The sequence below is a fragment of the Tupaia chinensis genome, unplaced genomic scaffold (assembly GCF_000334495.1).
Source record: "Tupaia chinensis unplaced genomic scaffold, TupChi_1.0 Scaffold000017_1, whole genome shotgun sequence".
NCBI classification, from domain to species: Eukaryota; Metazoa; Chordata; class Mammalia; order Scandentia; family Tupaiidae; genus Tupaia; species Tupaia belangeri.
The window spans coordinates 2,530,135-2,544,468 of record NW_006159447.1 but is presented as its reverse complement, the minus strand read 5'-3'; the positions used below and the strand labels follow the sequence as shown (position 1 = coordinate 2,544,468).

At 38.1% G+C, this 14,334-nt stretch overlaps 1 protein-coding gene across 2 annotated transcripts in view; it reads right to left on the bottom strand.

Annotated features, from left to right (window-relative positions):
• Nucleotides 1-12,185: 12,185 nt before the first annotated feature.
• COLEC10 (collectin subfamily member 10) overlaps nucleotides 12,186-14,334 on the bottom strand; it is a 49,835-nt gene continuing 47,686 nt past the window's right edge. Inside the window, exon 6 of one of the 2 annotated variants that reach the window (XM_027770045.1) lies at nucleotides 12,186-13,751. In XM_027770045.1, the coding sequence (XP_027625846.1) occupies nucleotides 13,360-13,751 (392 nt within the window). In that variant the 3' untranslated portion in view covers nucleotides 12,186-13,359. The remainder of the gene's footprint in view (nucleotides 13,752-14,334) is intronic. The other variant, XM_006140049.3, reaches the window with a different exon arrangement.

Sequence of the window (14,334 nt, the reverse complement as noted above, 5' to 3'; positions counted from 1 at the left end):
CAGCGCCTTCATCTTGGAATTCCCAGCCTCCTGACTTTGAGGAATAAACTTCTGTTGTTTATAAGCCACCAGGTTTATGACATCTTGCTATAGCAACCCAAATGGACTAAGAAAGGAGACAATAAGGAATAATATGCAAAGATAACACACACTAATCAGAGAGATTATCCTGTCGTGAAAACTATTACTATCTATGTCACTTTGGAGGGATTGCCATGGAAGAAGTGGCAAATGATGGGGCTGGAAATGTAGGCAGAGGTCATATTACAAGAAGTTCACATTTGTCATTGAATATCTAGGTTTTGAGGTATCTTATAATATGAATTTGTGGCTTTACTCTTTAGGACTCCAAGGCAAAGAGATAAGCTTGGAAGTAGGACTCCCTGTGACTGCGAGTGTTAGAAAACAATGGCCATTGTGGTCTACGTGCTATTTTGTTTTCCTCCTCCTCCTCCTCCTCCTCCTCCTCCTCCTCTTTTTTTCCTCCTCTTCCTCCTCCTCCTCCTCCTCCTCCTCTTCTTCTTCTTTTCTTCTTTTCTCTTTCTTCTTCTTCTTCATTTTACCAGGGAGCATGTGCATTCCCTGGAACAGAGAGCAAGGTAGAGAGAGAGGAAATGAGAAAACACCCATCATGGGAAATGGACACACTACAATCCCTTCTCCTTCATTTCTTCCTGCTTTTGGGACTTTGGGCATACATGTGTACATTTCCATCATGTTTCTCAAGACTCCAGGTTCAGAATTTGAACCATAGAGATAGCCCTTTGGGAACCGCACTTTAACTACCATGCCATAGACTGGCCCACTATTTTATCCTTAAAATTTTATAAAATCAAAATATCCTGTTAAATACATCATAGTAAAGAGAAGAAGGTTGGAGCTCTTTAACATTAATGTGGAGTATTTTTTCTACTCTACAATAATATTGACACAGCAGAAGGACCTGACTGGTTTTAGAATCCCAAACAAAGGACTCGACATCCTCACTACAATGACCCACAAGGGTATACTTCCTCCTCAGCAAAAATCAGTGTCCTAAATTTAAGAGGGCTCTGTGCTTTCCATCTTCCTGCCATACTCCATTCCAGAATCACATCACTCCAGCCCAGGGGACACCAATGTGTCATTTTCCCTCTCTCTGTCAGAGCAGTTGCTTCTCAAGGTTCTTTTCAGGAACTTTATCATGTTTGACTTTAAATGATTTCAACTATATCCCCCTGGAATACTCCATCTCTATTAAAATCATTTTCTTTATGTGAGGTTGTATTTTTTTCTTGCCTTCTGAGGGTTAGAAGAAAAGAATGGTCGTCAGAACTTTTGAACATCTATTTTATCTTTTGAGAAATGGATGCAATGTTGCTAAGTTTCAAACCCATTTGTGAGTGATAGAAGTGTTATGAAACAATAATGTGTTTGCACAGTTTTTCTTCTTCCCTAGGCATCTATGAATAGATGCACTGTACATGCAGACAACAAGCTCAGAAAAGTTAAAAGAGTTAGGAGAAATCACAAAGAATATGAGTAGCAAAGCCATAGCATAAACTCTGGACCTTCCAAATATTCATTGTCCTATGCCAAGACAGAATAATGCAGTGGTTAATAGTGTAAGCACTGACTAAAATTCAGGAGGGTGACCTTTGGAATGTTACGTAGTGTATGTGTCTCAGTTTCCTGATGGGTAAAATGGAGATAATAATGTATGTGCTACATAGGGTTAATTAAGGATTAAACTAAAATCATATCTAAATGCATAGGATAATGTGCAAGATATCTCAGTTATGAATACAAAGGCACTACAAAGAGTTTATAAAAAATGAAATTCAAGTACAAGTTTATTTTGGTGAAAAAATTTTTAAATTTTATGTATAATATTTTTCATAACACTCATTTCTAATTAACTTTCTCATTTCTAATGAATTTTCCCATTTATTTCTTCCTAGAGAGAAAGAGGCAGAGACGGGGACAGTCAACACCGACACAATTCCTGTGTTGAAATCCAGCCCCTGTCTTGGCCAGCTGTGATCATGGATGTGTGTTCATGTGCCCTGCCTGTCCAGAAAGTCCCAGGATGTGAACTCAGGACCCTTCTTATGTGGGTCCTATCATGCTTCCACTGTGCCACCACCGCTCCTCCATGAACTGTTTGAAGATTCCTCATATCTCCTGACTTTTATGCCCAGCCACCACCCTTGAACTTGGTGCTTTAATTCTCCTTTATAGATAAACTTCTTTAAAATGTTTTCTACACTATCTCTCCTTCTTTGCAGCTCCTTTCTCATTCAACCCACCTCTATTTTGTGTTCTACTTCCATCTTGCTACTGACAAATTCAACAGATACTTTTTTTTTTAATTGCTAGGGGTATGTACAATTGTCAGAGAGAAAGAGAGGGAGAGAGAAAAAGCACCCCTAATGGGCTATGGTCATACTGTAATCTTTTTTCTTAAGTTTTTCCATCCTGTCAGGATTTGGGACACAAATGCAGACATGCCTGGCTTATCGTCCAAGCCAATGGGTCTGGGAGTGGTTGGTTATGTGGGATCCAGGTCCCAATGCACAATGCGTAACAGTGCACTACTGGTCCATGAATACTTCTTAATTCCTGTTTTTACTTGAAATCTTAGAGCCATCAACACAGTTACCTATTCCTTTTCAAACATTTCTGATTCTACTATATGTTCTACTATATATCTACTTATCTAAAATCATGAGTCTGCAAGTGTTTTGGATTTCAGATTTTTTAAATTTAAATTTATTTATTTACATTCATTCACTGTACATCATTACAGCAAACAAAATGAGATTTTCCATCCAGAATATATTGTATATTGACTCAGTCAAACACATCAACATATGTGTTATCATCAACAAATAATTTTCCATTTCTTATTTCTTGTATATTTTGTTATTTTTGCCATCCTTGGTTTCCTATCTCTCACCCTCTGCCATGTCTCACCCTCCTCCCACACTGTCTCTGGTATCCATGGTTGTTTCTATGCCTCCCCTCCCCATTTTATTTATTTGCTAATGAACTTAATTAATCTAAATACTTCCAATAGCAAGCACAGCTGATATGATATATACATATCCATGAACACAGGTCAGATTTTGGCATAAACCTCAGTGAGTAGAATGAACATACTATAAAGTAGCACCCAGCTGGGACCACATAGCTTACTGCAGTCATCAAATATGCACTTTTTTATTTCAAGAAAAATAGTTTTCATGTTTTCCTGAAACTTTTTAAAAAATTAATTTATTTACATTCATCCCGTAATAATAGTCACAGCATACAAAAAGTGGTTTCCCATCCAGAATATACTGCATAGTGGCTTAATCATGTATGCTATTATCAATAATTTTCCATTTCTAGTTTCATATATATACATATGTGTATTTATTTATTTTTATATATTTACCACTATTTGCATATACATAATGAGATATCTTGAGTATAAGACCTCATTCTAAACACAAAATTCATTTATGTTTAATATACACCTTATAACACATAGTCGGAGGACAATTTTATACAATATTTTTGTATTGCAGTATTTTGACTATGGGTCATCATCACATGAGGTCAGATGTAAAATTTTCCACCTGTGGCATCATGTTGTCATGCAAGAAGTTTTAGATTTTGGAGCATTTTAAATTTTTGATTTTTGAATTAAGGATCCTCAACCTATACTAATTCTCTGACATTATTTTTTTTATCTCTATCTTTTCTTTTACTTTTTTAAAAGAGAGGTGAGAAAAGAGAGAGAGGTATTTTTGCAGAATCCTTCCATTTCATGATTTTCCTGCCCCAGCCTCCAGTTAACGAGGACCACAGGTGTGCACCACCATGCCCAGTCTGTTTACGTTAGTCTAAGAACCTAACCTGGGCCTCCCATATGGCTACAACCTTAGGAAGTGGTGCCCTGTTACTTGCACCACCATCACTGGGACTCTACTCCTTATCAGTCTTTTTCTTTTTTTAGAGAGATTTTTGCTATTGGACATGTGCGCTTGCCAGAAAGACAGAGAGACAGAGAAAGAAAGTGAGAAATAATCCCCCTGCCTGGAGGATGGCCACTTTACAATCACTTCTCCGTTTTCCTCTCAAGATCTTGGGCACACATGTACATGCTCCTGGAGTGAATTTCAAGTCACCAGGTCTAGGACTCAAACTGTAGTCAGCCATGAGGCAGTTCAATGCCTTAACCACTACATGACATGCTGGTCCTATCAGTCTTAATAAACCTTTCTCATTCCTTCTTCTCAACCTTTACATCTTAGCATAATTTAGATCTCAGTCCTGAAATATCAAGTCACTCAGTATCTGTATACTAAATCATCTCAACCTCTTCTATACTGTCAAATCCCATCTTTGGGGCCATGACTGATATGGTCCACTATAACAACTGGAAAAACACAAAAAGGAGATGTCTAAGTCTTTTTACACAGGCTCAATTAAAGTGAGAGTGCAAGGTCACTGCAGAGAACAGTTTCAAGCCCCGGAATCTGTTCTTTAGGTGTGTGTGACACGGCTTATTCAGTTCCAGAATTAGTGTCTTATATGGCAGCCTAAATTGTTGCTGACAGTTCTGTTGAAGAGAAATAAACCTGACTTCTCTGGGCTTCTCAGACCAATGTCCTTCTCATATCATGTAAAGTTGCTGAGTATTACCACGTCTTCAGTGAATTCTAGTGAGGAATAGAAGGGAAACTTGCTCAGATGTATAATTTGGTAGGTTTCACTCTTGATCAATTAATAAAATATCTATGTGTTTTCATTTCTTCAGTCCTTGAACTCATCCCTGATTTCTTTGATCTAGATCTAAGGCATTTTTAGCATCTGAGCTGGATGGTAAAAATGACCTAATAGCTTATGTGAGAGGAAAGGAAACAAGGGTAACACAGCCCTCCCCTCATGTCAGAGCAGGCTAATGCTAAGCCTGATAATGATGGTAAATGAATCAAAGCCTGACTGAACACATTCCATTGACAAGGAAAAATGGTAGATTTGTCCGGATTAAAGGATTTATTTTCATAAAGGTGACATATTAGAGACTAACTTCGTCTACTGTTCTACTATGTTTAGAGAGAGCAAGTTTAAGAGGGAATCAGGGCACTGGGGACTGAAAGCAGAAACAGAAAGCAGGAGCCCAGATTTTCCTACAGTATACCAGTCAACCAAAGGGTCCATGCAAGTTATGATTAATTACTTGGGTGGTAAGACCACAGGCAGAAATCACAATGCCCACCAGCTATCTTAAAGGAAGATGCCATTGGCTGAACATGAGATTTCTGAGGAACACCCTAGAAGAGTATGGATACAGAAAATGATCAAATATGGCAAAATATCAAATATTTAATCTCTTAAAACTTCTGAAATTCAGCAGATGCTCTCCAGGTTCTACTGCTGTCTGACAATGAACAAATTATATTTCAAGATTTTTTTCCTTTTTTTTTTCTTTTTTTTTTTTAATTTACCAGAGGTTGTGTGCACTTACCAGAGAGATTTGGAGAGAAAGATAGAGAAGGAGAGGGAGAAAGTGTCCCTGTCCCATGAATGGGAAATAGTCATGCTATAATCCCTTTAATCCTTTCTCTTCCATTTTTCTATCCTTTGGGATTTGGGGCCTGCACACACACATGCCTGGCATGTTTTCCAAATCACCATGTCTGGGACTTAAAACTGTGTGATTCACCAGGTGGGCCCTAGCTCCCTTAATCACTAGGTCACGGGGCTAGACCTTTCGTGATCTTTCATCATAACCAGCTGTTTCAGCCTACATCTTTCAGTAGCAGTATGATGAGAAGTGTCTGAGACTCAAGCTAGGCAGTGTGCCTGGTTTTCAGTGGGGCAAATATCTCCAGAAGCTGGGACATCAATTACAACAACCATTTGTTGATTTCAGTGGATTGAAGTAGACTTTATTGAGCCTGAAGGGAAGGATAATTACGAGATCAAAGGCTTCACCAAATATTCCCTCAAATCAGAAATCATTGAGAATATGTATATATATATATATATATATATGCACACTTCTAACTTCTAATGATCTTGGTACAGAACAGGTGAAATTACATTTTTACCATGGTCATTGGATGTCAAAGGAAAAAGCCAGTTTCAGAGCAAAGGAACTAAGGATCTGTCTACAATCCCAACAGGTATGTGGTAATCACACTTCTGCAAAGAGTGAAGATGTTCTCCAAAAACTAAGGCTAGCAGTTCTTAGGAATTAATGGTCCAAAAAGTTCATTTAAATGTGAGGATATTTCTGGTTTCTAAACACGTGAATGGTTTATAAATGACTGCAAACAATTTGACAGTCAAGATTTCCAGTAGAAGGAATTTTGCAATCCAGGGGCCAGATGTCAAGTAATATGTGTCCCTTTGTAATGCAGGACTTGTTTGTATTGATCAAAGAGACACATCTTTTGCTTCATGTATAATTTCATGCTGCAAATATTATTTTGATAATTCATAGGAGCACAAAAAAGTGAGGCCCGAACATTAGTGTGTTCAAGCTATGGAATTTTCTAAAATGTAAGTATGAGGGAAACATAATAATATGTTTTTTTAAAAAGACACAATACTATAATATTCCACCCACTCCCAGTGAGATAGAGTATCTGAGAAATGAGTGTTCAAGTATTTTCCCTTTCACACTTTGAAAGTTGCAGACACGAACATCTATATATATCCCTCTTTTTATAAAATCTCTATAAATTGAGGTGCTTAGGGTTAGAAATTTAAAAAGAAATAATTTTAAGTTTATTCAGGAGCTGTTCCTTTCTGATGCTTCAAGTTTCAAGTGATACACTTCAAGTTTCAAGTGTATTTTTTGGGTATATCAACTTAATTCCTTTTTATAAAACATACAGACAAAAATTAGAAATAACTTCCTGTGTTTCTTAACTCCACTCTTTAAATCTTAAGGTCCTTTGGGGCAAAGCAATGTTCCTATTCTGTGGAAGGGAGAACTATGATATTTATAAAGGATGAATAATCTTTGATTAGTCCTATAATTTGAGGCCTTGAACAAAATCAAGATCAGCAAAATCACAGATAAGGTTATACAAAAACAGGGAAATTGCAGGAAAATGTTTTTAACCATGAACATTTCCAGAAAATATCCACCTCTAAAACATATCTGCCTGTCTCAGTAAGCTTTCCCCAGAATGCCCTTTCCAAGTTGACTCAGGAAATAACCATATAAAGATATGATCGGAACCAGCAGTTAGCGTAATGGCTATGTCGCTGGACTCCCACGTAGTCGACCGTGGTTTGCGTCCTGGACCCGGTGGCTTAAAACTCACGCTGGGCGCGTGTGTGTGCGTGCCCAAGATCCCGAGAGGAGAATGGAGGAGAAGGGATTGCGGCGTGACCATCCCCCCTGGGGGGTGATTTCTCGCTTTCTATCTCTCTGTCTCTCTCTCTCTGTCTGGCGAGCGCACGCACCCTATAGTGAAAACCTCTCCAAAAAAAAGATATGATCTAGGAGAAAGAAGTTCTCTAGAACTTTATAGTATATGGACCATATATATTTTTAAGGCATATAGATTACTTAGTAAAAATATTAATCTACACCTTCACTGGGTTGAAATTGAATGTGTTTGCAGTTACCCCTTACTTCATTTCCTCAAGAACTGGAAAATGCCTCTACGCCTTCTGGGACTTTTGATGCATTGTAAGAAAGCTTACGAGAACCCTTCTCTGCATCTGGTATCTTATCAACATATTGAGGGATAGACTGTAGATAGATTTTTATTCCTCGTGCAAACCAGGTTTGCACGAGGAATAAAAATTAACCTGAAATTAATATTTTATCAACATATTGAGGGATAGACTGCACGAGGAATAAAAATTAACCTGAAATTAATTTGTTGAAATGTTCTAACGTGAAAAGGACATATGTCAAAAGGTTATGTAGCTTTATGTGCAGACATGCTACATTATCGCCCAACTGCAGTGGCCAACATGGTGATTGGAGTTACAATAGTCACCTTTGAATAAATTGTAAAATGACTGACTCCTCTTCTATCTCTCTCTATTTTTTTCTTATTTCATTATGAAAAAGACAATCAACAGCAAATCTGAATTTATCTGAATGTCAGGCATAGGTCACCAGGAAAAAATAAGGTCAAGGATCATTCTCTACTTGTCGATGCTCATTCATGCACAACTGTAAGGATATATTCTCTCTTGAGAGGAAACAGTGTGGGTGAGTACACACATTGACATGGGAACTTCTTGTTCACATCAAAATGAGTAAGTCAAATAGGCATGTTAATGTATTCATAGAGATATGTCAATGTTACTGTTCAAGAGAGGGTGATTCAGTACTTCTGCAAAAATTCTTTTGCCCAACTTTTTCAGTGTATCTTTGAAAAGCTGTCATGCTCTATAAAAAGTGCAAAAATAGATTTTTATAATCCTGATAATGGACTGAATCTTGAGCCTCAAGGTCATAGGCTTGATCTTTAAGGAGTGTGAAGTGAGTTCTGCCTAGGCCAGAATCGTATCTGTCTTCTTCCTGTGTCATTAGCCCTAATCTGGTGCCACCTAAAATAAACTGGATACTCCATAAGCATTTCTGATGAAATAATCAGTTAATGAACTCTACTATTCACCTAAGTTATAGCCTCTCTAATTGTTCACCATATAGATTTTATGCACTTAGATTTTGATTGTGACTTCATTTTTCCAGCTAAACTAAAAACCTGCCGAGATCCCTCTTAAAGGGGCCTTACCAATCATATAAATCTTAACTGCCTCCTCCTTTGGGAGTTGAACCCTATCTACTATATATCCTTCCTAATAAATAGATTATTTATATTTGAGATGTTCAACTTGACCTTAAATATTGTTCACAATCTACACCTGTTGTGCTTCACGAACAAAATTTTGAACTTACTGGATGAGGAATGTACCATTTTGGTTTTAAGAAATGTAAAGAACTAGAAATCTACGCACTTTTTATGCCTGCAGTTTTCATGGGTAAGTAGGTTAAAGTACCATCAATGTTTACTAGATATTTCTCCACCTAGGGACACCTTTCCACTATGTTTGGGCAATGACTCTAGATATAAGGTAGTTCTTCCTGCCTGGCTATAGAATGTGTTGCTTTGAAAACGTAGTACTGTGAGGTTACAAATAATTTCTTTTTAATTTTCTTTCTTCAGAACTTTGTGTAGTCCTTGGAAGGTGCCCAGATAGGTCCCTGAAAAACTGTATAAATTCAACTTTTGGGGAATGAAATTGATTTTAAATGCTAGTTATGAAGGGACTTCTCTGTGAACTCTTATATGGGAAAAATAATTACTTGTTCACTTTTTATTTGGGCAAATATTGATTTTCATATAGCTGATTTGATTTCTCTATGTATATCTATCTGAAAAATTGAACCGAGGCTGTACCAAGTCACCTCCATAACACTAATGCTGTGTGTGAACATTTAATTTAAAGTACAAAATAAACAAGCAAACACAACACTTAGAGCAAGCTATAACTCTGTTAATTAACCCTTATATTTAACTTTCAAATATAATAGAGAGAGATTGTTAAGTCCTGCTATTACAATGACTTTGAGGATGAACTTCTGTTTAGCATAAGAGCAATGAACAGAGGCTAGCAAGGGCAGTGGATTGGCAGCTCTGATCAGCACTTTGGAGGTCGATCAATCAAATGAGTTGATTTTGGTAAATCAGTTAGCTTCCTTGGGCCTCAGTATTCTCATTGAGAAAATGGCAGTAAAATATCTTCATGTTTCCCAGAGTTTATCAGTGCTAAATTAGAGATGATATGTGCAGGAACTTTATGAGGCACAAAGTGCTTTACAAACCTAAGTTTTCATAGTAATTCTAATTAAGTGTGTGGTGCTTTCAAAATTTCTTCCAGCAAGTTTGCGTGATAATTTTATTCTTTGAAGCTTTGCCAACTTCTCTTGGAAGCATCCTCAGCACTGATGAGTCATTGAGAAAACTGTTGATGTTATTCTATTCTTAATAAAAATAATAACAGCACTCACAGAACCCATAACATATTCATATTCATGGGGCTCAGAACAAATTAGAACGTAGATCCCAATGGGAGCTACCTCTAGGCAATATTTACTGCCAATTCTCTTCTTCTTTTCTTTAAAATTTTTTTCTTGGGACCAGCAGTTAGCATAATGGCTATGTCACTGGACTCCCATGTAGTTAACCATGGTTCGAATCCTGGACCTAATGGCTTAAACTCATGCTGGGCTCATGTGCGTGTGTGCCCAAGATCCCGAGAGAATGGAAGAGAAGGGATTGTAGCATGTCCATCCCCCCTGGGGCGTGATTTCTCGCCTTCTGTGTCTCTGTCTCTCTTTCTGGTGAACACACGCGCCCTATAGCGAAAACCTCTCCTAAAAAAAAAAATGAGGGAAAAAAAAAGATGGAGAGAGGGGTATGCAGAGAGAGAGGAGTACACTCCACAGGGTTTGAGTACACTCCACAGGGTTTGGTCATAATTTGGGGCACTTGCACATTTGCCTGGCATGTTTCAAGTGGACTTGGCCAGGGACACAAACCAATCACAGTCATGTGGAATCCATCTTCTCTTGAGCAGAACATCACCACTACACTACAAACGTGACCTTTTTTCTCTCTTATTATACTTTTCCTTTTCGTCCAAGTGTTTCTGTATTCTTTTTCTTCATATTCGTGGCTGGAATTCTATCCAAGCATACTTGTTATGATAAAATATGCTTTTGTCATTTTTATGAAACTGTCTTGCATTCAAAATATACCATGCCACATTTTGAAAAGAGTCTGAGTAACTACTTTCATAACCTAATAAATGGCAATATATTAATGTAAGAAATTCCTGCTATTGAGTGGAACTGAATAAGGTATTAATGGGATATTTTGACTTCATGTCAACATGTCTTAATAACATTCTGTAATAGTTACAACCCGTGGAACTTTTCCTCAGAGGTAAGAAGTGGAAGTTCACAGTTTTGGCTAGCAGACTTTTATATAACTTAACATCTAGGTTAAAACATGATTAGTTGCCAACATTAGAAATATAAAGACATCTTATAAAATTGCAACTTTCTGATTTCTCTTGACATACCAGAACATGTAGCAACACTGATCCCACCATAGCAACAACAGCAGCAGCTAAGAAACAGCTGGTTCCTTTAGAAAGACAAGTCTTGGGAACCAGCAGTTAGTGTAATGACTATGTCGCTGGACTCCCACGTAGTTGACCATGGTTCGCATCCCGGACTCACGCCGGGTGCGGGTGCGTGCGTGCCCAAGATCCCGAGAGGAAAATGGAGGAGAAGGGATTGCAGCATGACCATCCCCCCTGGGGGGTGATTTCTCGCTTTCTGTCTCTATGTCTCTCTCTGTCTATCTGTCTGGTGAGCGTACGCGCTCTATAGAGAAAATACCTCTCCAAAAAAAAGAAAAACAACAAAAAAAAAGAAAGACAAGTCGTGCTCAGTGTACGAGGGTCCCTTTGGTTTCACTTCATTTATTTATGTCATCTGTCCGGCCCCTGTCGGATCTGAATTTGTCACCCTTGTTGAACCCACAGGAATAACTAATTAAATTCTATCTCATAACCAGTTAGTCATGGATGAAATCATAGACAGATGGTTTAAGGTGAACATATGTTGTTGATCTGTTTCTCTTATTTCATTAACCACTTTGCCAGCATTTTAAACAGTCTAATCATATGTCACAAACCATAACTGGAGCAGCAGTTTATTAGGAGATAATCTAGCATTTCATGAAACTGTTTATTTTTAAATAGTTCCAAGTGAAAGCTGCTTTGAGGTTTGATCTGCAGTTCAAAGTAGAATTTTATCAACTCAGTAAATGTGAGTTCCAGGCATGTTCCAAACTCTATGCCTAATACTCCTGTGATGTCAGAGTACTAAAAAGGGCATTTCTGGTATGAGGTTTTTGTATTTTATTTTTATAGGTTTTTGCTATAAGGAATATGCACTCACCAGAAAGACAGAGAGACAGAGAGACAGAAAGTAAGAAGTCACCCCCAGGGGGAATGATCACACTGCAATCCCTTCTCCTTCATAATCCTCTTGGGATCTTGGGCTCACACACACACATGCCCAGTGTGAGTTTAAGCCACTGAGTCCAGGACTTGAACCATGAACCACTGTTGACTACATAGAAGTCCAGCGACATAGCCATATGGCAACTGCTGGTACTGGTATGAGTTTTTATACAACATAATTATAAAGAGAGTAAAGAGTAAAGGGCTTCCTGTGAAATTTCAAATAGTCTATCAAGGGAAAGGACAAGAGGGCTTAGAGACTTGATAATGTTAGAACCTTGAAGTTCTTTGAGTTCTCCAAGGACCTCATGCCCCATTTCCCATGCCTAAGGGGAAGAAAGATGATGTGGGTAAACCTAAGACAAAGAAAAATGGAAAATGTTATAGCAGGGGAAAATTTCATAAGCAGACTATAAATAATACTGTTGGAAATTAAATTTCCCTTTCTTTCCAATTTCTAGAATTCCTGTTTCCTTAAATCAGATTAATATATCCAGGGGCTTGAGATTAAGGTGTGTATCCACAGAAAGAGGTCCACATAAGGGTATACTTGCTATGGTACACATAAGGGTATACTTGCTATGGTGTTTGGTCCACATAAGGGTATACTTGCTATGGTGTTTTTGAGGGTACACTTGGTATGGTACCCTTGAGACTGTAGGTCAGAAGCACCAAAGGGTCTTTATGATTCTACCTCATATGTAACATGACATTAAGCCAGAAATTTCTCATATTGAGGTTTGAGGTTAAAACATTTCTATGTCTGTGAAAACATGGGTATCTTACAAGTATGACCATGGCTATAGTAGGTGAAAGAATTGGTCATCATGGATTCTAAAATAGATAATGTCTTGGCATTATTCACAGAAGGCCCTCCTCTATGTCTGGCTTTGGGCAAATTCAAGTTAGGCCAATCATCAACCAACTTGATTATCACCAAATGACTGTCCAATTATCTACTTGGCTACAAAAAAAAATGGGTTAGATTTCTAGGGAGAGGTGGCACAGCACATTTCAAGAGAATATTTTATTTGTGACATAGACAACTAGCTTCTGCACAATTATTAATTTAATCAAACTCTTTGGTGGGACCCATATAATCTGGTGAGCTATTGACTCAATGACATGCCATGTATAAAAATGTCAAAATCAACACAGAAGAGCATGGGGATGGAGACTGCGAATCTCATTTTAGCATTTCCTTCTTGGCTTGAGCCAGAATAAATTTAGTGTAATGAGAAAGAAAAAGACGAATAAAAGTAATTGTAATGGTAATCACAGGGAAATAAAAAATGTGTAGCATGTGGAAAGTTACTTTTTCTTCTTGACAAACTCACAGACGAAGTACATGGTAAGATGGCACTCTGTGTCATTCCATCTGCCTGAGCTCAGCATTTCCACGCAGTCCTCATGACCGTAGGGGTCACTGGGCTCCCCGTTGTTCCAGTTGCTATAGTTCTGCAGTGGCGTATTGTCTGTGAACACGTACTGCCCCTCCCTTTCCAGGTCATTCACCCCAATAAACACCCGGAAGAAGCCACTCTTGGCAACATAGTCAGCAATAAGCGTGTTGGCAGCTTCGTCCTTAGGCATGGCTAGCATTCCACCCCGAATCCTGCAGTGGGTCAGGGACTCCCTGTAGTTCTTTTCCTCCTGCACAATGTAGTAGAATTTCTCTTCAGTTTCCCTAATTCCTGCTATGACTTTTCAGGAAGAAAAAGAAGAGTATCATTATGTGCCATAAAAAGAAAAAAAAAAGCAAGTACATAATATTGGCATATATAAATTTATGTATCCAACAAGTCAAGAATTACTTTGCAAGGCCTTTTTATGAGATAGTCACTAGTTTAAATATTTCTCCTCCATCTGGATATCGAATGGGAACACACTTCTACACTTTGGCTCAGCTTTCTACATAGCTGTCCAGCAGATAGCCATATCGACCAAGACTTGCTACATGAACTGTGATTCAGTGCATCTCAGACTGTCTCCCAATCTAGTTTAAGCTTTAGCCATACTTGTAATCTGATGAAGTCTTTTATCTACTTCCGAGTCTTTCATACCTAGAATGCATCTACACATAGCAAACTCCTACTGATCCTCTAGGACTTGGTGTAACATTTTCTCCTATAAGAAGTCTCCCAGATACCTATGGACAGACATGGGGGCTCTTGCAAAATCTCTGTTTCTGTTGCTCCTTCCACTTCTTCCCTGATAATACTCAGTCTCCTTCCACCATCTTGGCCATGCACATACACATGCTCAGAATGATTTTCAAGCCACCTG